The 24923-nt window shown below is 40.0% G+C and overlaps 2 protein-coding genes across 3 annotated transcripts in view; one reads left to right on the top strand and one right to left on the bottom strand.

Annotated features, from left to right (window-relative positions):
* The window catches only part of ARMC10 (armadillo repeat containing 10), a 58992-nt gene extending 49782 nt beyond the window's left edge, over positions 1 to 9210 (top strand). The window contains exons 5-6 of the mRNA XM_055590167.1: positions 7800 to 7871; positions 8732 to 9210. Coding sequence (XP_055446142.1) covers positions 7800 to 7871; positions 8732 to 8983 — 324 coding nt within the window. The 3' untranslated portion in view covers positions 8984 to 9210. The remainder of the gene's footprint in view (positions 1 to 7799; positions 7872 to 8731) is intronic.
* A 769-nt stretch (positions 9211 to 9979) lies between these two features.
* The window catches only part of NAPEPLD (N-acyl phosphatidylethanolamine phospholipase D), a 57541-nt gene continuing 42597 nt past the window's right edge, over positions 9980 to 24923 (bottom strand). Inside the window, exons 3-5 of one of the 2 annotated variants that reach the window (XM_055590161.1) lie at positions 20220 to 20863; positions 17271 to 17385; positions 9980 to 12987 (exon numbers count right to left, since the gene is read on the bottom strand). In XM_055590161.1, the coding sequence (XP_055446136.1) occupies positions 12859 to 12987; positions 17271 to 17385; positions 20220 to 20863 (888 nt within the window). In that variant the 3' untranslated portion in view covers positions 9980 to 12858. Of the gene's footprint in view, positions 12988 to 13105; positions 13533 to 17270; positions 17386 to 20219; positions 20864 to 24923 lie in introns of those variants that run through there. The other variant, XM_055590162.1, reaches the window with a different exon arrangement.

Genomic DNA, 24923 nt, shown 5'->3' on the forward strand with positions numbered 1-24923 from the left:
CACTCTGCAGAGGGGTGCTTTCATCCATAGGTGGGGCAACCCTAAGGAAGGAGGCTGGAGGTGGGAACCCCACCACCAGGAGACATGGAGCCCAGGGGACTTTTCAAAGCTCTTCCAACCCAGAGGCTCCACCATCCTTCGGGTACAGCAGCCATAGTTTGGCTGCAGGAGGACCCACCTGGATCTGGAGGTTGTGGGCCTGTGCAGAGGGAAACAAGCACAGCAGGTCCATAGGGCAGGGCTCATTGGCTGGCACATCCTCCCCAGACCATCAGCCCCACGTCAGTCCATCCTTGGGAACCAAGCCTGCCCAGGCTTCGGGGATGTGACAGCAGCCCCAGTCACCAAGGCCCAAGGGGAAGAGTCGGCATTTTCTTTGTGTAATTTGTATTTTGTATCAGTGTATAGATGACTTACAATGTTGCAAGGTTTGTTTGTTTGTTTTTGGTGTGCAGCACCATGATTCACATATACATAGACATGTACATCTCCTTTTTCGGGTTTTCTTCCCGTACAGTTTACTATATAGTGTTGACCAGTAAGAGTCCTCATCCTACAGCAGGTGCTTTTTTATTATAAAGAGTATGTCCATCTCCACCTGCTCATTTCTTACTGCCCACCACCTTTACCTTTTGGTAACTAGAGGGTGCTTTGCTATGTCTGTGAGGCCTTTTCTGTTTGGTAAAGAAGTTCATTTGTATCCATTTTTAGAATCAATCTCCAAGTGGTATCATATGATACTTGTCTTTCCTTGACTCACTTATTTCACTTAGTATTAAATGTAGTTGTCCTTCCTTCTTGCTGGTGTGTATGTATCCCATCTTATTTACCCATTCATCTGTCCTCATCCACTTAGGTTGCTTCCATGTCTTGACTATTGTGCATAGTGCTGCCATGAACATTAGGGTGCATCTGTCCTTTATTTTATTTTTTAAATTTATTTATTTTAATTGGAGGCTAATTACTTTACAATATTGTAGTGGTTTTTTCCATACATTGACATGAATCAGCCATGGGTGTACATGTGTTCCCCATCCTGAACCTCCCTCCCACCTCCCTCCCCATCCCATCTCTCAGGGTCATCCCAGTGCACCAGCCCTGAGCACCCTGTCTCATGCATCGGATCTGTACTGGCGATCTGTTTCACATATGATAATATACATGTTTCAGTGCTATTCTCTCAGATCTTCCCACCCCCGCATTCTCCCACAGAGTCCAAAAGACTGTTCTCTTGTTCATCTGTGTCTCTTTTGCTGTCTTGCATACAGGGTCATTGTTATCATATTTCTAAATTCCATATATATGCGTTAGTATACTCTATTGGTGTTTTTCTTTCTGGCTTACTTCACTCTGTATAATAGGCTCCAGTTTCATCCACCTCATTAGAACTGATTCAAATACATTCTTTTTAATGGCTGAGTAATACTCCATTGTGTATATGTACCACAGCTTTCTTATCCATTCATCTGCTGACGGACATCTAGGTTGCTTCCATGTCCTGCCTATTATAAACAGTGCTGCGATGAACATTGGGGTACATGTGTCTCTTTCAACTCTGGTTTCCTCAGTGTGTATGCCCAGCAGTGGGATTGCTGGGTCTTATGGCAGTTCTATTTCCATTATTTCCACTTTTTTAAGGAATCTCCACACTGTTCTCCATAGTGGCTGTACTAGTTTGTATTCCCATCAACAGTGTAAGAGGGTTCCCTTTTCTCCACACCCTCTCCAGCATTTATTGCTTGTAGACTTGTGGATTGCAGCCATTCTGACTGGTGTGAGATGGTACCTCATAGTGGTTTTGATTTGCATTTCTCTGATAATGAGTGATGTTGAGCATCTTTTCATGTGTTTGTTAGCCATCTGTAAGTCTTCTTTGGAGAAATGTCTGTTTAGTTCTTTGGCCCATTTTTTGATTGGGTCATTTATTTTTCTGAAATTGAGCTGCAGGAGCTGCTTGTATATTTTTGAGATTAATTCTTTGTCAGTTGTTTCATTTGCTATTATTTTCTCCCATTCTGAAGGCTGTCTTTTCACTTTGCTTATAGTTTCCTTTGTTGTGCAAAAGCGTTTACATTTAATTAGGTCCCATTTGTTTATTTTCACTTTTATTTCCAATATTCTTGGAGGTGGTTCATAGAGGATCCTGCTTTGATTTATGTCGGAGAGTGTTTTGCCTGTTTTCCTCTAGGAGTTTTATAGTTTCTGGTCTTATATTTAGATCTTTAATCCATTTTGAGTTTATTTTTGTGTATGGTATTAGAAAGTGTTCTAGTTTCATTCTTTGGCAAGTGGTTGACCAGTTTTCCCAGCACCACTTGTTAAAGAGATTGTCTTTTCTCCATTGTATATTCTTGCCCCCTTTTTCAAAGATAAGGTGTCCATAGTGCGTGGATTTATCTCTGGGCTTTCTGTTTTGTTCCATTGATCTATATTTCTGTCTTTGTGCCAGTACCATACTGTCTTGATGACTGTAGCTTTGTAGTATAGTCTGAAGTCAGGCAGGTTGATTCCTCCAGGTCCATTCTTCTTTCTCAAGATACTTAGGCTATTTGATATTTTTTGTATTTCCATACAAATTGTGAAATTTTTGTTCTAGTTCTCTGAAAAATACCATTGGTAGCTTGATAGGAATTGCATTAAATCTATAGATTGCTTTGGGTAGTATACTCACTTTCACTATATTGATTCTTCCAATCCATGAACACAGTATATTTCTCCATCTATTAGTGTCCTCTTTGATTTCTTTCACCAGTGTTTTATAGTTTTCTATATATAGGTCTTTTGTTTAGGTAGATTTATTCCTAAGTATTTTATTCTTTTCATTGTGATGGTGAATGGAATTGTTTCCTTAATTTCTCTGTTTTCTCATTGTTAGTGTATAGGAATGCAAGGGATTTCTGTGTGTTAATTTTTATTCTACCACTTTGCTATATTCATTGATTAGCTATAGTAATTTTCTGGTGGTGTCTTTAGGGTTTTCTATGTAGAGGATCATGTCATCTGCAACAGTGAGAGTTTTACTTCTTCTTTTCCAATCTGGATTCCTTTTATTTCTTTTTCCTCTCTAATTGCTGTGGCTAAAACTTCCAAAACTATGTTAAATAGTAGTGGTGAGAGTGGGCATCCATGTCTTGTTCCTGACTTTAGGGGAAATGCTTTCAATTTTTCACCATCGAGGATGTTTGCTGTGGGTTTATCATATATGGCTTTTATTATGTTGAGGTATGTTCCTTTTATGCCTGCTTTCTGGAGGTTTTTATCATAAAAGGATGTTGAATTTTGTCAAAGGCTTTCTCTGCATCTACTGAGATAATCATATGGTTTTTATCTTTCAGTTTATTAATGTGGTATATCACATTATCACATTAACATGATTGATTTGTGAATATTGAAGAATCCTTGCATCCCTGGGATAAAGCCCACTTGGTCGTGATGTATGATGCATCTGTCTTTTAAAATTATAGTTTTCTCTGGATCTATGTCCAGGAATGGGATTGCTGGGTCCTATGATACTTCTCCGTTGAGTTTTTAATGAACCTTTGTCCTGTTCTCTGTGGATTTACTGACTTTCAGTCACACCAGCAGTGTAATAGGGTTCCCTTTTCTCCACACCCTCTCTGGCATTTATTGTTTTAGATTTTTTTGATGATGACCATTCTGAACTGTGTGATTATCACATTGTACTTTTGATTTGCGGTTCTGACTTCCCTGGTGGCTCAGAGGTTAAAGCGTCTGTCTACAATGCGGGAGACCTGGGTTCAATCCCTGGGTCGGGAAGATCCTCTGGAGAAGGAAATGGCAACCCACTCCAGTACCCTTGCCTGGAAAATCCAATGGACAGAGGAGTGTGGTAGACTATACAGTCCATGGGGTCGCAAAGAGTTGGACACGACTGAGTGACTTCACTTCAATAACTTAGAAATGCCGAGCATCTTTTCATGTGCTTAATGGCCATCTCCATGTCTTTGAAGAAATGTTCATCTAAATCTTGTGCCCCTCTTTGATTGGGTTGTTTCTCTGATACTGAGGTGCATAAACTGTATGTTTTGGAGATAAATCCCTCATGGTGTCTTTGTTTGCAAATATTAGTTACATTCTAAGGGTTGTCTGTTGTATTTATGTTTTCCTCTGCTGTGCCAATGCTTTTGAGTGCAATTAGGTTCCATTATTTTTATTTTTCATGATTCTAAGAGGTGAATCAAAAAAGAACTTTCTGAAATTTATGTCAAAGCATGTTCTGCCTGTATTTTCCTCAAGAGCTCTATAGCATTCATCCTTTTGTTGAGGTCTTTAATATGTTTGGAGTTTATTTTTCTGTATGTTAGTGAATATTCTAATTTCATCCTCCTTTTCATTTATTAAACAACCTGCACCCTGTTCTCCACCGTGGCTGTTACTAATTTACCTTCTCACCACGGGTGCAGGGAGCTTTCCATTTTCCCACACCATTTCCAGCATTGTCTTTTGGACAATGGCCACTGTGAATGGTGTGAGGAAATCTGTTTGTACTTTTGATTTGCACTTCTCTAATATTTAGCAATATTGACATCTTTTCTTTTTGTAAACAAGGTGAGTGAAACAGCTCTTGAAATTGGGTTCTTGAGCATCTGCCCTGTTTTGATATCTTTTCTGATGTCATTCCCCAGGATATACCCTGAGGGCAGGTGGTTTTCTTGATTGCCCCTTGTGAATGTAACTGCCCATCAGCACAGGTTTTTACAGTTTCCCTTAGGGCGAAGAGCCACAGCGTGACAGCATTTCTTCGTGGCACCCTCCCCCTCCCAACCCCATTTTTCTTTTTCACTGGTGTAGAGTTGATTTTCAGTGTTGTGCTTGTTTTAGGTGTACAGGACCTTGATTCAGTTGTACAGAGAGCTGAATCTTCTTTTTTGGGTTCTTCCCCATATAGATTATTAGTGTTCAGTATTGTTCACTGTGCTATTCAGTAGCTCCTTTTTATCTAGTCAATATACATTAGTGTGTATATGTTAATAATGAGTGATGTTCTGTATCTCTCGATGTGCTTATGTTTTATGAAGTGTAAATAAAATTTACCTCTTGAAATTGGCTCCTTTAACATCTGCCCTGTTTTCAATTCTCTATTGTTGATTTACCCCAGGGCATTTCTTGAGAACAGGTATAGAGCCCTGCAGGCCTTGGGAAGATTAAATACCACTCAACTCTGTTGTTAATGTTGTTGATCTAAATGGCGGCCACAAAACGGCAGGCTCTCCTCAGCCCAGCTGTGGTTCTTAAAAGCAACCAGAGCCTCAGTCAAAGTCCTGATTCAGTGCTGAATTATAAAGTGGAAAGTATGACAACACAGACCGAAAGCTTGTCTCCACCCTTGTTATTTTTAAATTCACTTGTATTTCTTACTGTACTAACATTGAACACAAGGTAATGAGTGCTGTAGGTATACAAAATGTATTTGCAGTTTTGCATATATACATATCGACTCACAATCGAATTTTTTCCCCATCTAGCTTATTACAGTGTTGAACTCCCTTATTATACCTCGGTCTTGGTTGATGATCTATTTCATATAGAGTGATTAGATCTGTCATATCTAAACCGTATAACTTATCCCTTACCCCTTCTCATTTAGTATGTTTTTTAACTCACGTCTGCTTATGTTTTCTCAAGTAAACTATGTGTATTTTTAGACTCCACTTTTAAGTGATATTTGATATTTGTATTTTTCTGATTCTTTCTTCACTTCTTTAATTATCCCCTAGTTTTATCTGTGTTCCTGAAAATCACAATAATCGTTCTTTTTCTTGGCTGAGTCACATTGTGTTGTGTACATGTGTCACTTCTTTATCCATTCCTCTCTCGATAAACCTTTTGTTTGTTTGTTGGATGTGAAAAGGTCTTCTCCAGTGCATACTTGGCTGCATGAGACTTTTCAAAACCTGGTTTTCTCCTCAAATACCCTTTGGGGTGGTTGTGCATGAATTTTGTCTGAAGTTTCTTTCAGACACATATCCAGGAGTGAGGTTCCAGATCAGATGTAGCTCTGCTTAATTTTTTGAGGAACCTCCGTAGTGTCTTCCCTCGTGGCTGTCACCAGGTTACTGACTAAGCAACAGGCTGGGAGGGTTGCTTTCCACCCCGCCCTCCCTGGCGGTTGTTGTTGAGAGTTTGTAACGATGGCCACTCTGGTGCGAGGTGATCCTTCACTGTAGTGACAATTTGCATTTCTCTACTAATGACTGATGGTGAGCAGCCTCTCATGTGGTTCATTTCTTAAAAGAATGTTGTGAGTAAAACTTAACTCCTGAAGTGGCCTGAAATTTGAGCCTTTTTGGAATTTTCTTTTGATTGCTTACCACAGCACATTTCTCCAGGGCAGGTTTCATTAATAGCTCTGCAGGCCTTGCAATAACAGAGCTCCCCTCAGCCCTGGTTTTTCCCGTTGTAATTATGGGAAGTGTCCACACGGCGGCAGCATATCCTCTTTTCCCAGCAGTGGTTCCACAGGGCAAGGAGATTAGGGCAAGTCCTGCTCCTTAGAGAAACTAGGAGTGCATATGTTCACCTATGACTGATTCATGTTGATGTTTGACAGGAAACAATACAATTCTGAAAAGCAATTATCCTAAAATTAAAAAAAGAAAACTAGGAATAAAACCACCATATAATCCAACAATCCCACATTGGGCATATACCCTGTAGAAACCATAACTGAAATACAGCATTATTTACAACAGCTCCAACATGGAAGCAACCTAGATGCCTATCAACAGAAGGCTAAAGCAGCTGTGGTACATATGTACAATGGAATACTAGCCATAAACAGAAACACATTTGAGTCACTTCCAATGAGGTGGGTGAACCCTGTTACAGAGTAAAGTCAGAAAGAGAAAAGTATCATATATTAACACATGCATATGGAATCTAGAAAGATGGTACTGATGAACCTATTTGCAGGGGAGCAATAAAGATGCAGAAATAGAGAACAGATGTGTGGACACAGTGTGGAAAAGAGAGAGTGGGATGAATAGAGAGTAGCATTGAAAACATATACATTATCATATGTAAACTAGATAGCCAGTGGGAATTGGCTGTATGGTGCAGAGAGCTCAAACCTAGTGCTCTGTGACGTGCTAGAGGGGGTGGGGCGCGGCAGGAGGTTCAAGACGGAGAAGCCATGTGTATACCTATGGCTGATTCATATTGATGTATGGCTGAAACCAATGTTAACATTGTAAAGCAATTATCCTCCAATTAAAAATGAAACACCAAAAAAAGAATGCAAGTAGTTTAGCTAGTCCAGTGTAAGTTGTTAACGTGTTTTTTGCTGATTATATCATTGTCTGTCTAAAAAATTATAAACTTTTTCATATAACAGTATGCACCAGGAATCACAGAAAGCTAGTAAAAAGTACCTGTTGTAAGTCTTCATATCCAAACTTTCACTACATTTTCATACTTTAAGTAGAAATACACTGGAGTTTGAGAGATGGCTTTTTTATTCCAAAGATCACATTTTACATAACAGTAATCATAATAAAGATTATTTATGTAACATGTTAAAGTTACCCTGGTTAGGTATTTGTGTGGGCCAGTGGTGGGAAGTGAAGACATTCACTGTTTTCTCCCTATCAGTATAATTGAAAAACCAAGCTTTTTAAGTAAAATGAATTGAGAAGACTTTGTGCAATGGAGAGAATTTGAATCAGACCTTGAAGAATAGGCAGGACTTTAAAATATGGACATGGTTGGGAGATAGCATGTCAGGTAGAGAAAATCCATGCTTGGTTGTCTGAAATAATCGGATATTTTTCTTGTTTCAGGTTCAAGTTTTGAAGCTTCTTTTGAATTTGTCTGAAAATCCAGCCATGACAGATCGACTTCTTGATGCCCAAGTAAGTACCTGCATATTTGTGCTGTCTATATATCAGTTTGGACAGACAGATCCAGAAGGAAAGGATTTATCCCAAAGTATTAACAGGAATTCTCCCTGAGGAGCAATATTAGAGGCGGTTTTTCCTTCTGTTTTGGTTCTCTTTGCCTATATGAATTACCTTAATTTTTTGTAATGACCATATTTTACTTCTGAAAACTGTTTTGGAAAGGTCTCCCTAGTAGTAATAAATGGTAATTTTTATGTCTCTGTTCACTTTGGGGTACTTATCACACATTTTATACTTGACCTATTAATATTAATGCTCAGTGTATCTCAGTATCCAGAGACACTAGTATTCACGGAGGCACCACCATGCGCCTGATGCCAGCTGAGTGCTAGGATATACCAGTGAGAACAGCATGACGTGGTGCTTGTCTGCTTACAGTCTAGGTAGAGGAGACAGAAAATGTAAGAAATGAGCAAGATAATTAAAAGCTGTGGTATTCTGAAGGAAGCACAGCTTGTACTATGATAGAATATCCTATAAAAAAAAGGACCGTTTTATTATTTATCTGCTTGGCCTTATACCTGGCACCTTGAATTAATGAGTTTTCATGACAACCATATATGATGGATCTTAAAGAGGAAAAATGACTACATTGTAGGATTCCAAGAAAATAGTATTTTTAAGCTAAGACACAAAACCTCCTGTTTCCTTTGGTATACAATACAGAAATGCTGAAGATTTTACACATTTATGTGGTGCTGTCTCAGGGATAGTTTTCTACAACAGGATTTTTAAAATGTGTTCAGTACATGTGAAAAGACCCATGGAAAATGTTTTCGTATATTTTTAATTCTCATTGTTTCCTATTTCAGGTGGACTCATCATTCCTTTCGCTTCTTGATGGCCATGTACCGAAGGAGATTCTTCTTCGAGCTCTCACACTGCTTCAGAACATAACTAACTGCCTCAACGAAGAGCACCGTTTAGCTGCGCAGCCAACTTTCCCTGAAGGTTCACTGTTTTCCCTGTTGTATGGAAAAGAATGCGCCCAGAAAATGAAAGCTTTAGTTCATCACCATGATGCAGACGTGAAGGAGAAGGTAACAATGATACCAAAATTCTAATTGGTTGGTCATATTGTTCCAAAGAGTAATACAGTCCAGAAGTAATACACAGAAATTTCTCTTTCACCTTCCTCACAAAGAGATTCTTTCAGCTGCTGAATTTAAACAGTAAATATCATGTACTGTAAATACATTTCATCTTCAACACAGCTACAACTTGCCGTGGTCTTTGGTTTGTTTTGGACCATTTTATTGATACCAAATGAATATAAGAGCTTGTTCTGAAACTGTTTTTATTTTGCTTTTTGTTAAGCTACTTCAGCTATTCCCTCCACACGGAGCGACAGTGACCCTTTGTATGTCAGCTCCCCTTCCCTTGTCCAAAGGGATTCGCAGTTGCTCCACTGGGACAGCAACACTGTTTCCTAACTGCCCTAGGAAGGACCCTGTTCCCCTAGTAGCCATGAGATCCTGTGCTCCCAAGGCCACCAGCTACTCAGGTCTGTTCTAATCATAGACTCTATTTTTAGACCATGAAAACTTTTAACTGTTAGGAAAAATGTTTCCTAATACCCACTCCTGTTTACTGTGTATAACATACTGGCATCATTCAAAACAGAATGCTTCTGTCGTTCCTATATAGGCCTTTGGGTACATCTAGAATGAAACCCCGTCTCCTGAGAGTAGGACTGGAGAGTGAGGAAACGACTTTTCTTTGTACAGGTGCTTAGTCTATCTAGTGTTTAAAATTTATGCTCAGAGTAAAAATTCATAGGTTCTTTTTTTTTTTTTTAAGTAGAAAAAAGTGGCAAGATTATTTTCTCCCTTTAAGTGAAAAGTTTTATTCATTAATTTTCATCTATATTTTATATAACTAAAATTATAAGATAAAAATTCTCAGCAGTTATTTTAAATAGTATCTTTGTCTCATAAGCTATTGTAACAATTTGCTATATTTGACTTCCCCTTCTCCACCCCACATCCCCATGTTTTGTAATATTCAAGTTCATGACCACCACCATGCTTAGTTATTAAGTAAATCAGTTTGCAAGCAGAAGGTTTCCTATTCATATATTTAAGGCAAGAGTACTTTGAATTTCATTTCTAAATACATAGATTTCCATAGGAAGTTACAAATCCTCAAACAGAAAAATGGGCTTTCTCAGGGTTATACTGATACAGAAATGAAACTTGGGAGAAATATTTTTTACAGTAGAAAACATTCAGTATATGATGAAAATTCTCAACTAGCTGTACATTATGAGAGCTAAGAATCATTTTCAGTGATGCAAACGTATTACTTCCCTGAAAGGCACATTTCTTTATAACAATTTTGTGTAGTCTTCCTCAGTTAATGAAAATATATATTCAAAATGTACACACATTAAAAATCAAGATTAGATTTTCATGTGCTGTAGCAGCACTGGATTCTAAAACTCCGCCCATTCTCTTCCTCCAACAAATAACATTTCCTGGAGATCAGAGCATTGAGTTTGAAATGTCAGACTGCTAGAGAAAATCGGCATGGGGGAGTCATTTTTACTATCTAGACAGAATTACACAGTGAAAATGCAGTTAGATTTTTACCTTTGTAGGTCAGGGCACATCTTACTTTTTTAGTTGGTCCTATTTGACAGCCCCACCCTCTTGGGCAATGAATATCAAAGTGTTCCTCCAACCACAGGAGAAATGAAACTTGGCAGAAATATTTTTTACAGTAGAAAACATTCAGTATATGATGAAAATTATCAACTAGCTGTATATTATGAGAGCTAAATATGGATGCTGGCTAATCAAAGAGAAAAATGAAATTGACTTAGAGGATGAGACAAATGAAAGGTATCAAACTGGAGGGAACAGAGGGGATTTGTCTAATTTTTCAAAATCTTTGTTTGCACATAAAACCCTTCAAAATGTAAGATAGGAAAAATGAAGCTCAATGTACTTAAGGAACAAAATGCCAAAGTGGAAAGAATGCGAATGTTGATAAAAATTAAAGCATGGAGGAAGCCTAGAAAAATGAGGCAGGTCCAATGAAAGTGCTTGGAGACCCTCAGCCATTCAAGGAGAAAAAATAAGCAAGATGTGCATGGCTTGCTTCACAGAGATGAGGCAAGAGATGAATTTCAGTCTGGCATGCAAGCGAGGAAAGTGACCACAGAGCACAGGCTAGTATTAGGGCAACACGAGCCAGAGCTAATCCACCAATAAGCCTGACATCTTGACTCCTGTCTGCTTGCGAAATATTCCTTTGGAGTCAAAGTGTTGGGTTTGTTTTTTTTTTCCTGAAGGTTTATTTTAGGGGGAAATTTTATGTGCTTTAGTGCCCTCAAATCATATACATTTCCCCTTAACAGATTTGCTGCATCTTGGTAGCTAGAAATACTGAAATTTTTATAAACATTATTTACATTTATTTTGGCTGTAACTGCAAATTTACAAAATGCAGGAGATAAAGTTGTAAGTCCTCAATGTTTTACTGCCCCTATATATGCCTGAATATATCAAAACATATCAAAAGCAGTAGCCTGTTTTCCGCTTTCAAATCTATTTTGCCAATGACTACTATTTGTTCAGTTTTGGAGGTAGGTGGGAGTCGTCCTCTTGTCGCATGTGAGGACACTGAGGCACACAGAGAGCCCACGGTGGAGGCAGGACTGAAGTTCAGACTGAGTGGCCAACGTGCATATATTACAGGGCACTGCCTGGGTAGCATTTGGTGTAGAAAAACCTGTACTTGATTTTGTATGAATAAAATTCATTTTATTGAGACTTGATCAGGAAGACAGAACAGGCTTCTGCTCGGCTCTCCCCCTTAGGAACGGTCACAGTCACCAAGTGCCTGCAGAGCCCATCTACAACTAAATCACTGTCTCTTTTTAACCACTAACATCCCACACTGGCTTAATACAGGTAGAACCGTGCTTAAGGATCATTTGATATAAAAATATGTAAAACATAAAATACTTATAAATCTCGCTGACATTGGAGTTATTTTAAGCAGGCTATGTTGGTTATTTTAGTTGAAATCTTGTTTGAACTATCCCCTCAAATATAGGTGTGCTTAATCTTTTTCCATTTTTGTTTCTCTCTGCCCTTTGCCAGAAAAAAAAGAGTATACATACATAGAAAGGAGATGGAATAGGGAAAAAATTAAAATCCAAAGTATATGGTCTATCAACATATAAGATGTGCATTTGTCTTTTTAAATTATTTCCTTGCAGCTATATTTGTGCTGAGCAGGTCTGACTTTTAAATTAAAAATCAAAAATTTCATAAGTCATGTCTCATAACCACACTTCCCAGCTCAGAGAGCTTCTGCCATAAGGATTGTAGATGTGCCATAGAACATACTGTTCCTCTCTTTAAAAAATTGTCTTTACAAATGGTAACTTAGCCAAAACTCCTATGTTTTTATGTTTAAAAAAATAAATCACTTACCATTTGGCATAATCTTAATAGACCACAAATTGCTATAAGCATATGGGAATCAATGTCATCATTTACTCTGTGACTATGAAAAATGTTTCTCTGTGCAGGCCTCTAAGAAAATCAAGGTAGGTATATAACCTTGACTTACCTTGCAGAAGGCCCCTAAGAATAAAAAGAGGAGTGAGTTTTTAAAATCAGTTTTTCATAACCTCGAAACTCTACCATGAAAGTAGAATGCTTTAGTTAAAAAAAAAAAACCCATTGCAGTGTTTATCACTGAGACAGGACCTTAAGTAATGAGTTGGCTTATGTGGATTTTAATGACCCACCTCTGAACTATTGTTTATATGGACCAGCAATCATATTAGTATCATACTGATAACAGAACATAAACCTACAGAAGTTGCTTCCAAATGTAAAAAATCATAATATTCATGAATTTCTTAGTCTTCTCACATATGTATCAAATGATGCCTTTTTCATGAAAAGCTCTTGTGTTCATATTACTCAACATCTTCATCATCAGTATTAAGGTATCTTGATTCGCCGTGCTTCAGGACAAGAAAATCCTCAGTCTTAAGTCTGTATTTTTCTAGAGCTTCACACAGTTTTGCTGGAGGCTCTAAATAATGCTGGCAAAGGGCAGAGATAAACAAAAATGGAAAAAGATTAAGCACACCTATATTTGAGGGGATAGTTCAAACAAGATTTCAACTAAAATAAACCAACACAGCCCACTTAAAATAATATCTTTCTGTTTCATGCGAAGATCAGCAGATTGAGTCCATCACTTTCTAATATATAATCATTGTTGCTGTGTGTGTCACACGTGTGTATCAATTTATCTAATACCATGTATGTCAACTTTGGTGCCACCTTAGATTGAACATTAGACTGCACGAACTCTGATCACTATTTTCCCTGCATGAAATTCCAGCCTAAATGGAACCAGTGCTAAAGAATTAAGTGTTACCAATATTGGGGGAGAATATAGAAACTTAGATTATAAGGAAGAGTATCTGTGTGTAAGCAAACTCTAGAGACGATGTTTTTGGCTGCAGAAGGGCTGTCGTCCCCAAGCCCCCGCCAGACACCACTTCTGTAGCCTGAGACGTGGAGAGGGAGCTGGAGAAGATTTGACAGTGGAGTTTCACTGTGCTTCCTCACCTTTTCACAGCTAAAAAAAAAGGGAAGATAGCACACTACTGAAGGATGTTTCAACCTACTCAAATGTTTTCCAAATAAAACCACCTGAATGTGTTATAATTGTTAAAGTAAAAGGTATAAATCATTTCACCAGTTATTTCTGAGTTAAAACTGTACATTGGATAGTGGCTATTTTATATCAAATAAAGGGGAAAAAACAGCTGTTACAGAAAAGGTTTTTATTTTCTTTTTTTCAATTTCAATCAGAAAAGCTGTAAAATGTGAAAGTTAAAGCAGGAGTAAAAGCACCCGTCTCTCCTCTGATCGCCGGCGGCGAGTCCGCTGTTGCCCTTCAAGCAGTAGTGTCCTGTGAGCACCTGGAGTAGCCAGGTCAGGGAGCCACATACGAGCGCTGGCCTTCCTGGAGCTTACATCCCAGTACCCAGACAGCTAAGACGTGAACAAGTAAGAAAACAGTACTGGGGCGGGTGATATGTTCTGGGGACAAAATAGTATCAGAGGTGGAGGTTTAATTTTAAATACAACCACCTAAGAAGATGGCAACACTTGAACAAACACTGATGGAGCAGACTGCAGGGGCTTTACAGGCGACCCTTAGACTCACTGTGGCTTTGACCTGGGGCGGCTGGTCTCCTGGAAGAGAAGTGTCCTGATCTGGTTTAGGGGTAAAGGTCGCTGCCCTCTGCAGTGTGGAGAACAGACAGCAAGGGGCAGTGTGGCATTGGTGAACGGGATAAGCAGCAGTCAGAGTCCAAATAGAGTCTGAAAGGTGAGCTGACTGCATTTGGAGAAAGTGGGACAGAGGATATACACAGTAAAGATTTTAGCCTGAGGAGCTGGAAGGAGGATTTTGCCATTTGCTGAGATACAAGAGAAACAAGTTTGAGGAAAGAACAGGAAGTTTGGAATGAAGCTTCTTAACTTTTAGTATGAAGTTTTTGTAACCTGGTGGACATCCAAGTGGAGAAAAGTAGGTAAATGTAGATTGTAGGGAAAATCCTAGGTTAGAGAGCTTACAGTGCCTAGACCGTGTTTAAAGGCATGAGACTGGTGAGATTCCCCCAGGTAACCAGCTAAAGAGAAGGGGCCCCTGGACTATGGCCTCCTAACATTCTCACTGCTGGGAGGGAAAGGAGGACCCAGCCACAGACTACGAAGGGCCAGCCAGCGATGCAGTAGGAAAACCAGGCAAGTTTTCTGTGGTTTCAGATGTACAGATCTGCTAACAGTTACTGGCCACACTCAAGTTTTTTCCTCCCTGCTTGCTCACTTCCAGGTTTATGGCCGTGTTCAGAGATGTGTTGCCACTGTCTGCTGAGTAACTGAGGTTAACTAAGCATTCGTTACCCTGTATTCCTAGAAATAGCCACTTATTAAGGTTAGTTGATAACAGAAATCTACCGTTCATCTTTTCTTTGCACATAGGAGATTGCTGGTATCACCAGTAAAATATAACTTTAATAGCCCAAGAAGCTTTCCTTTGCAAAATTGTTTTTAAGAGATTTCAAAATGACGAAACTCTTCCCCACTTCCCCTGTGTTCTACAACTCTCAGCCAATAACAAACACTTACACAATTATCTCACACTAATAATTTCTTTCCTAAACTGTAACTTTAGTTATAAGCTATAACTTTGTACGGATTTTGATGTTGCACTATCTCTGTGAGTTTCTTCACAGGCCAGTTCTTGGCTGCTTCAGCCATCTAGAAGATAACTTGAGAAGCAGGCAAGAAAACTATTTTAGTGCAGGCACCTTAGTCCTGTAGGGAAGACAGAAATGCCCCATAGACCTGGGCCCAAACAATATGTATTGATCAAGATAGTAGATCAGACATAAATATGAGCAAGTGGTGAAAGTTCCCAGCAGTCTGGACCCACTGAAGGCCAGGCACCAGCCCCAGAAAACTCAAACTGTTCCCTTTCTAAGATATAAGATACTCAAAATAGAGAGCCTGGTCATTTAAGAAGTTAACATATATTATGCAGTGCCTACAGTTGGTCTCCACCAACACTAGTGACTTAAATGCTTAAATACATGTAAGACATTCACTCAACACTCCTCAGGTTAAATATACCTACAGCGACCTCTGATTTAAGTGTTGCCAAGTCAAGGACATCCTTAAGTTGCTTTATACTGTGGTAAGCAGTTACTACAACCATTTACATGCAGATCATTTTAAACTGTCTGCAAAGCATAGGCTAAATATCCTCCCCACAAATTCTTTATATTTAGCAAACTTGCAGGTGTCAGATTTACAGAACTAATGTCAAAAAGACTAAATGAGTTTGTGTTTTATGTTTCATTAAGAAGTAAAGGTGAAGGTTAGATTTTAACAGGAGTAAGACTGAATAATACAATAACTCTTAAAAGACTGAGGTTTTTCTCTCAAGTTCCCATCTCAGTTAAGAGCATAACCATCTTCCCAATTACTTAAGTTAAAAATCTAGGACTCATTTTTGACTCTTCTGTTTGCAGGGTTTAATAAAATACTATTACCTCATCTAAGTTGCTGAAATATATATGGAACATAAATAAGCATATTTACATCTAAATTTATATACATATGGAACGTGCACACACATGGAATAAGACACCGCCACTAAATACAGCGGTAAACCTGTGTACTTGTGTTTCTCCAAGTACACAGAAACACATTCTCTCCTTCACCCTTCCATGCCCTTGGTCGTTCTTGATTCTGTGTGTCCCCCAACAGTGTAGTTCAGGATCGTAGCACTGCAGAGGGGGAGTTTTGATGGAGGGAGTAGACGGGGGGCAGGCAGGGTATTAATTATGGAATAAGATGCAACCAGGAAGAAGGCAGGCCAGAAAAAGGACAGAGAGAGGGAATGCTTAAAAAGCAGAGGGCTCCTTGCAGAGGGGCCCTGGAATGTGGAAGGTGCCGCAGAGAGCAAGAGGCAGCAGCCCAGTTCACTTGTCCGTTTCTAAGTTTTGCTTAGGACAGGCCCTGGCTCCAGGAGAGGAGAGAAAGCTTTTTGCTAAGCTTCTGTTTGATCCCACTACTCTGCCTAATAGCAGAGTTCTAGGGTCCGGGTACCTTATAGGAAAATGAAGTCTTCTCTACTAGTCTAGGGATAAAACCACCATTTATTTACCCCAGTACCTGGCACACAGCAGACCCAGAATCAGTGTTTACTAGACAAATACCACTTAGTTCCAAGCTGTCCAGCCTTACTCCCCTGCTGCTCTTGATAGCATTCGTACTCCGGCTGAACTCACTGCTCACCATCTCCACACCCACACTTCCCTCGAGATGCCTTCTTCCTTACCTTCTCACAGCCAAGTTGAAATGTCATCTCTTCCATGAAGCTCTCCCTGATCCCTTCAATTAGTAACAGTCCCTGACTCTGAGACCCCTTCATCTGTCCCACTTTTTATAACAGTTACTTATAGAGTAATTCTGTACATATCTTGTATCTTCCATGAAACAGAAGTCTGCCTTGAGAGGAATGACATGATAATTCATTTTTCTATTTCCTAAGACCACACATATTTTTGGTTATATAAATAATTCAAAAGACCCCATGCAATGAAGAGGTTTTTTCACTGTATATAAATACTGCTTTACTGATTAATAATTTACCACCGTAATTCACGTTGATGACTACGATGACCACACAGGTTCAGATTCTAGTCTGGTTTCTGAACACACTGCCAGGCACACTGATGCCTGAATCCTATCCTGTGTCAGACACACAATGAGTTACTGTGACCACAGTCGTACTTACCTCATTTGCTAAGGCAAAAGTTCCCCAGTGAATTGCCACAGACTTCTTTGCCTGAACATCAATGTGAATCTTTACAGCCTCTTCTGGGTCTACATGCTGGTACTTCATAAACCACCTTAGAAAACAGTAATTTATTAAATATGGCCTTTGAAGTATACACTCAATTCTAATTACTGCTTCATCAACCTTTACGATTCTACACAGTAAGTCACAGTAGTCAAAACCATCGCCCTCAGACCACTAAAATATTTTTTGTACAAACTGCTATACAGTAGGTAAGTCTCAAGCAAAACTCCCCTTTGACTACTAAGATTTTGTTCCACATGTATTTTCATTTTACTGAGGATTTATTCTGAAGAAATGTCTTATCTTAAAAAGATATCTTGCAATCTTGGAATTAATCAAAGAAGTGGAATAATGGGTAACAAGTTAAAAATCAAAACTTCAGTTGCAAAATAACCTGAATAACTTACAGAAAACATTTTTAACATGCTAAAGTGAACAGCCAACAAAAATTACTGTATAATTTGTAATATCAGGAGCAAAAAAAAATCCAATTTACTAATCAAGGATTTAATTAAACATCATACAACCAAAGATGAAGTGTGTGGTTTGGTAAGAAAAAAGGGGACTTCGGGGGACTGGACAGAGTGTAGAAATGCTGAGGCTGCCTCACGCCTGGGAAGAGCAGAGCTCTGGAGACAGGGCGCCTGGGCGTGAACCCTGGCTCTAGGGATTCCTGGGAATGCCTTGGCAGCCACTTCAAATTCTCCAGCTTGCATCTTCCTTGTCTGTGAAATAGTAGCTATTCCCACTTCACAGGGGTGTTGTGAGCATTAAACAAGACAGAATTTATTCAAAGCATCAAATACAGCACCAACTTAGTTGACAAAACCAGCACTTTCAGGACGAAGAATTATTTCTGATAAGTAAAATGTACTATCTACAAGGAAATCCTCTGCTTTCCCAGCCACTACTTTAGAAAAACAAGGGTCTTCACATTATTTATATCCTGGGTCTGCTACTGTCAGCTGATTTACAGTTAAAACTCAGTGATCTGGCTCCAGCAGGGAGCTGCTCTTGTTTTTAGAGACATTCTGGAAAAGCCAGTCTAGCAACGCACAAGGGGTGTTATCGATGTTGAGGAGCTGCAGGGCTCAGGACAGAGCCCCTGTGTTCTGCTCAACAGCAGACGAGAGAAACACTTGCTCTGCTCTATCTCCTGACACTCAGAAGTCAGGGCAGGATGAAAACAGTTTCTACTGGTTCTGCTGTAGAATCAGGTGTTTCTACTGATTTTTTGAAACTTGTACTTCAAATCAAAGAAATACACATACTCCTTTCTACCTTCATGTTTGTCTGAAATAAATTAAAAATGTTCACTCTGGTATAAAAATTAAAAACTTAAAATCCTACCTGACTTGGAAACTTGATGACAGGGATCCCAGATGTAAGGATGAAAGCATTCTAAGATCACTGAAAATCATTTTGGGTGTAATCGTCTTACATTTATAGACTACTTTGAAATGTTGCTGATAACATTATTTCTAAAACTTTAGTACAGACCAGATAACTGGATTGCAGAGTAGAGGCTACCATGATTTAATTATTTAGAGCAAATACTGTCCCCTCCCCGATCCTTCTCCCATCTTAGGAACAAGACAGCTACAATGCAAGCAAGAAGGGGAATTATATGAGTGCATTTGTGTACTTAAGCTGTACACATTGTATCATCACCTATATATATGACACATGTATCTTGCTACATATGAAAACTTATTTTCACAATTACATATAAGAAGTATTATAATATACTAAGAAGATATATTGAATAAGGATCAATACCATATAAAACTGATGTGTAAACAGGTTGATATTCTGAGAGATTTCATAGTGTTCAGAATTAGAAGTATGTGGAAAAGGGAAATTCTGGCAGTATTACTGGTTCATAATAGTTTTTAATAAGGTAAAACTATCTAGTTCCTTAAATGAAGAAACTAGGGGAAAGAAGGGAGAAATAATGGTTTCGATGAACTTAAAAAAAGTTTTAAGTATAACAAAATCAGAACAAATGGTCAGATTTGCTCAGTTCATCTGTGCCAGTGTTCTTCTCTTTGCAGGACTGCCTAATAAAATGCCATCCTACATACCACTGTCTGCATACATGACCTACATACACATGTACCTTAGAAAATAAAACATTTTTAAAATTAGCTCTTCCTTATCTCATTATTTTCAGTGTTTATTTTCTCTTCACGTGTACATATCAACCACAGTCCATGGAAATCTAACCAAGTTCTTTGAAATCACTTCTTTTTTTTCTTTAAATAGTGTTAATGAAAAGATAGGCAGTGGAGGGGTCTCAAATGCTAGTGTGACCTTTATCTGCTCTGAAGTCAGGTGATGAGCGCAGAGGTTGGAAGGCCAGTGAAACCATGAGTCGTGAAACTGTGTCTTGACCAGACTGACTGCATTGCTGACTGAAGTGAGACCATTACCAGGACTGATGCTGAAGGCCAAGTCCTTGCTTTTTCGGCCCTCAACACAGGGCAGGAATGGAGGCAGTCCAGTCATGGAGCAAAAGGTGGTTCTTTCTATAAGGAGAGTACCTTCCATGTGAGGCAAAGCTGGGGTCAGATTTGATTATCAGCTGATGGATTTAACTTTAGTCAGAATAGTACATGAACTTTGTGCTAGGTATAGTAATTCTTTAAACTGTGGTGTTTTTTCTTGGCAATATAATTTCTGATTTTGAATAATTTAACTGATAATGACTAATTAAAATGTTTTAAAATTAAAAAAAAAAATTTAACTGAGTCTGACGCACAAGCCCCTACCCAATGTATAACAAAGACCACCCATAAAATCACAGATTACATGTATCATGACTACTTTGAGCCCAGTTGATTTACCATTTAGCAGGAATGCTTTCTCTGGATATCTACATACCTTGGTTCATACGCGCCAATGGGAATAGCTGCAAGGTCAAAAGGGCCAAATCTTTTTCCTATCTCTTCAAAAGCAGAGCAATAACCAGTATCTCCTGCGAAGAAAAATCGGTTCCAAGGCCCCAAGACAGACCAGCTGCCCCAGAGAACCTTGTTGTCATCCATCAGGGTCCTTTTACACCAGTGCTGGGAAGGCGTGAACACAAAGGTGACCTTGTCATGTCCGGGGACACAGTTCTCCTCCCACCAGTCCAGCTCGATCACATTCTCACAGCCGCATTTCTGCATCCAGTCCAGGAGCCCCAAGGGCACAAACCATCTCAGCTCGTTACCGAATCGCTCATTGAGAGCGATGACAGAATTGTAGTCCAGGTGGTCGTAGTGGTTGTGGCTGACAAGGACTGCGTCTATCCGGGGCAGCTCCTCGACAGTGCATGGGGCACGACGAAACCGCTTGGGACCCACGCGCTGCGATGGGGAGGCCCGAGCACTGAAGATGGGATCTGTGAGCAAGATGAGCTCGTCCATTTCCACCATGACTGTTGCATGTCCCAGCCATGTGACTCTTAAGCCAGCTCCCCTCACTCCAGCTTCTTCAGGGTCATCAATAAAATATGGCTTAAGCACCGGGAGTTCTTTATCAAGCTATGTGTACAAAGAAAGAAAGGCAGCAGTTAATTTAAAAACAAACAGAAGGTATATATCATCATGAGCACATTTTGACCTAAATTATAGAGAGAAGGGTTATTTGAGAAGAACTGAAGTCATTTGATAAATCTTTTTTCTTTTGCTTTTCTACTGAAAATGCATACTTCTTTGTGAATCAGACACAGTAATCAATCACTAGATAGTAATGTAAGATCTTACTCGCAAATACAGCTGACAAAGGGAAAGTTGAATTTAAAACTTGGAGTACTGCTGACTTTCCTAAATATTTGTAAAGGCTCTCTTCTGTAAGTGCCAGAAGCTCAGCTAATGCAAAACTGCCTCTGGAGGTCAGCCTCTAGAAATAGTAAAGAAAACCTTTGACAACATAAGTGCAGATCCTGGATCTCTTATGAACCTAACTTTCTGAGTACACAGAATTCAAAGCAGAGGACTGTGATCACTGCTGGACAATCACACGCAAAGATGATTCTCCTCATTCCTTTCCTTTGAAGTTTTCTACCACTAGTCAAACCCAAGTGAAACGTGGTCCTGACGTGATAAGATGATCACTTTTGGGGGTAAGCAGGTGTGAACCAATAACTACAACAAATGTGTTAAGTACTATCCCTTAGGTTATTCTACATTTAATCCTTGGGTTAAGCAACAAGAAGCTGTGTTTTAGGGTCATACATGCGTGCACGCTATCACTTCAGTCGTGTCTGACTTTGCGACCCTATGGACAGTAGCCCGCCAGGCTCCTCTGTCCATGGGATTCTCCGGGCATGAATACTGGAGTGGGTTGCCATTTCGTTGTCCAGGAGATCTTCCCAACCCATGGATTGAATCCGCATGTCCAGCAGCTCCGGCACTGCAGTTGAGTTCTTTACTGCTGAGCCGTCAGGGGAGCTCGTTTTAGGATCATATTCCTGGGTTCTATAAAACTTTCACAAACTGCGTTTTGCTGTTCTGCCACTGAGCTGCACTGAGGTCTCTCCCAGGAAGCCACTCGTGAAACTTGCCAAGTATGTCCCATGAGGCTGTCTTTAGAACTGGGTACCCACTCAACCTCCACCCCACCTTCCCACTCACCCCAGAAGCATTTCTCTCAATTCCCTGAACCAGGAAAAGCTCTTCTTTTCCAGAGCAATTTGCTTTATTCACTTGATTGTCACTGGGAGAAAATTCATGCTTCAATTTTTGCTTGGACTAGGAATTTCAAAGTAAAAGCTGAAGCTGTGCCATCCATGTGCAGGATGGAACAGGGAAGGACACTTCAGCAGGGACTGATGGAAAAGGTTTCTGTCCTAACTTAATCTTGACACTTTATTGTTCTACCCTAATTGTCCACTTCCTCTTCTATGTTTATCTATCTGGCCAACCACTATGAGAACAGTATACAGAGTCCTTAAAAACATTAAAATTAAAACTGCCATACAACCCACCAATCGCCCTACAGGGCATATACCCCAAGGAAACCAGAATTGAAAAAGACACATGTACGCCAGTGTTCATTGCAGCACTATTTGCAATAGCTAGGATGTGGAAGCAACTTAGCTGTCCTTTGAGAGATGAATGGATAAGGAACTTATGTTACACATACAAAATGGAACATTACTCAGCTATTAAAAAACAAAAGACCACGCATTTCAGTCAGTTCTAATGAGCTGGGTGAACTTAAAGCTTATTATACAGAGTTAAGTAAGTCAGACAGAGAAAGACAGACCGTATAGTAAAGCATACATGGAATCCTGAGAGACAGAACCAACGATCCTACATACAGGGCAGCAAAGGAAACACAGACGGGAAGCAGACACAGACTTCTGGACTCAGTTCAGGAGGCAAGGCTGGGATCATGCATTAGAGCAGCACTGAAACATACAATAGAATCTGTACAATACATGCCCGCTGCAGGGTAATGTGTGGAGCACGGCATGCAAAGCCGGTGGTCTGTGAAAACCTGCAGGGACAGGCTCACGAGGGAGGCGCGAGTGGGGTTCAGGATGGAGGGGACACGTGTGCCTACGGCCAATTCACAATGATGTCTGGCAAAAAAGAAAAAATCAGAGTATTTTAAACTAATTATCCTCCAAGCAAAATGAATAAACTTTAAAACACAAAAACATAAGAGGAACACACCAGCACTCATCAGGATAGAAATGCCACTGGTAACTGCAATGGGGGATCACCTTGGAACAGTTGAGAGTGTCCACTATTAAAAACTCTTATGATCAATCCTAGAAAGGAGCTGGTTAAAAGGAAACATGCTAGCCATATTCTCCTAAGGGAAACCAGGAAAGTTACCAAAGGAGGATACTATGAAGGTTCCATGAATGGTAAGCAGACCTACATTTGATCTGTATTCACACCCGGGGCTTATATCCGAAAGAAACACTAAAAAAAAAAAAAAAAAAAATATATATATATATATATATATATATACACACACACACACACACATGCACGTCACATTCACTGCAACAGGCTGTCCACACCTGGAAGCCAGCAACAAACTGGCCATCAGCACAGGATGGTTCAGGAAGATGGGGTACACAGAAGGGAAAATTACTCAGCCATGAAACTCCTTGAAATCAGACATTTACAACAAAAATTCTCACATGACCAAAAACGAACGATAAACCGTACTAGAATACCATATGACCTGCAAGTGCCATCTGACCAAAGATACAAACACATCGATTCCTAAAGGGAAGCAGACTCACAAACGTAGAAAAGAAAACTAGGGTATCAAAAGGGAAATGCTGGGAGGAAAGAATAAACAATCTATTTGGAATTAACACCTACATACTGACAGATCTAAATCAGTAAGAAACCTGGCCCAACTGGCTGGCACAGAGAAACTTCTTAACACTGGAATAACCTACATGGGACAAGACTCCAGAAAAGACTAGGTGTTCACATCACGATATGTGAATCGAGATGCTTGTGCCCTAAAGCATACACAACCGCGTTAATCAACACTAGTCCCACATGAATGAGAAACGACAATCTATAACGGGAAGAAGCTGATTCAATTCCCATGCCTGGCTCCTCAGGCCTCGTACTTCATCCCTGGAGCCTGAGCCAGCTGCATCCTAATGTTGCACAGTCCTGGGGCTCAGGGAGCTGGGAGGCATGTGGTAAGAGAGTATCCCCCTTGGACCTGTCGTGCCTAGAACCTCAGGATGGGACCAGACTGTCCTGATGCAGGAGGGTCACTGGACAAGGAAGGTAAGCAAGGGCTGGAAGAACACGACTGACTCTGGGCTGCATAGCTTTGCAACATCACCTGGCTTCCAGACATCCTGGTGCTCCAGGGTCCCCACAGAAGCCTCCTTCCTTGGAGACCCTAGCCCAGAAGACAGAAACCTCAGCACCAATCCTTGGCATAAGCTAACATATGTTCAGAGTGAAGGTAAGGGGTGGAAGTATTGAGACCTTCCAGGGCATTGCTTCTGGCACCGGGCGTTCCCAGGAACAAGCCAGGAGCAGGTTTCCTAACCGCCTCCTGGCCCTATTAAACCACTGCTAGGACTGCGGAAACGCTGCTGCCTTGTGGACACTAATATAAGTACCACTGGAAAACCAGTGCTCTTTTGAATTGCGCCAGAAAGCCTGCAAAGCTTTTAATCACCTGGAGAAATTTGCAGGTTCCTTGGAGGAGGAAAAGGCAACCCACTTTGGTATTCCTGTGTGGAAAACCCCATGGACTGAGGAACCTGGAGGGCTACGGTCCAGAGGGTTGCAAAAATTCGGAGGAGTAGCATGCATGCAGGCGGGTAACTGAAAGAAAATTCAAAACAGGGCTAAACTTCAGGAAGCCCATTTAAAGAGGGAGATTTTTCTTGGGCTTTTACTAAAAGACAAATACTAAAGATGCTCAGTATCCATTAATAGATAAATTCAAATGTTAACTACAATGAAGGGTCACCCCAAACCAGAAGAGCCATCATTAAAAACTCTACACATAGTAAATGCTGGGGAAGGTGTGGGGAAAAGGAATCCTCCTAGCCTTCTGCTCGGAAGGTAAACTGGTAATAGCCACCACAGAGGACACTAT

The sequence above is a fragment of the Bubalus kerabau genome, chromosome 8 (genome assembly GCF_029407905.1).
Source record: "Bubalus kerabau isolate K-KA32 ecotype Philippines breed swamp buffalo chromosome 8, PCC_UOA_SB_1v2, whole genome shotgun sequence".
NCBI classification, from domain to species: Eukaryota; Metazoa; Chordata; class Mammalia; order Artiodactyla; family Bovidae; genus Bubalus; species Bubalus kerabau.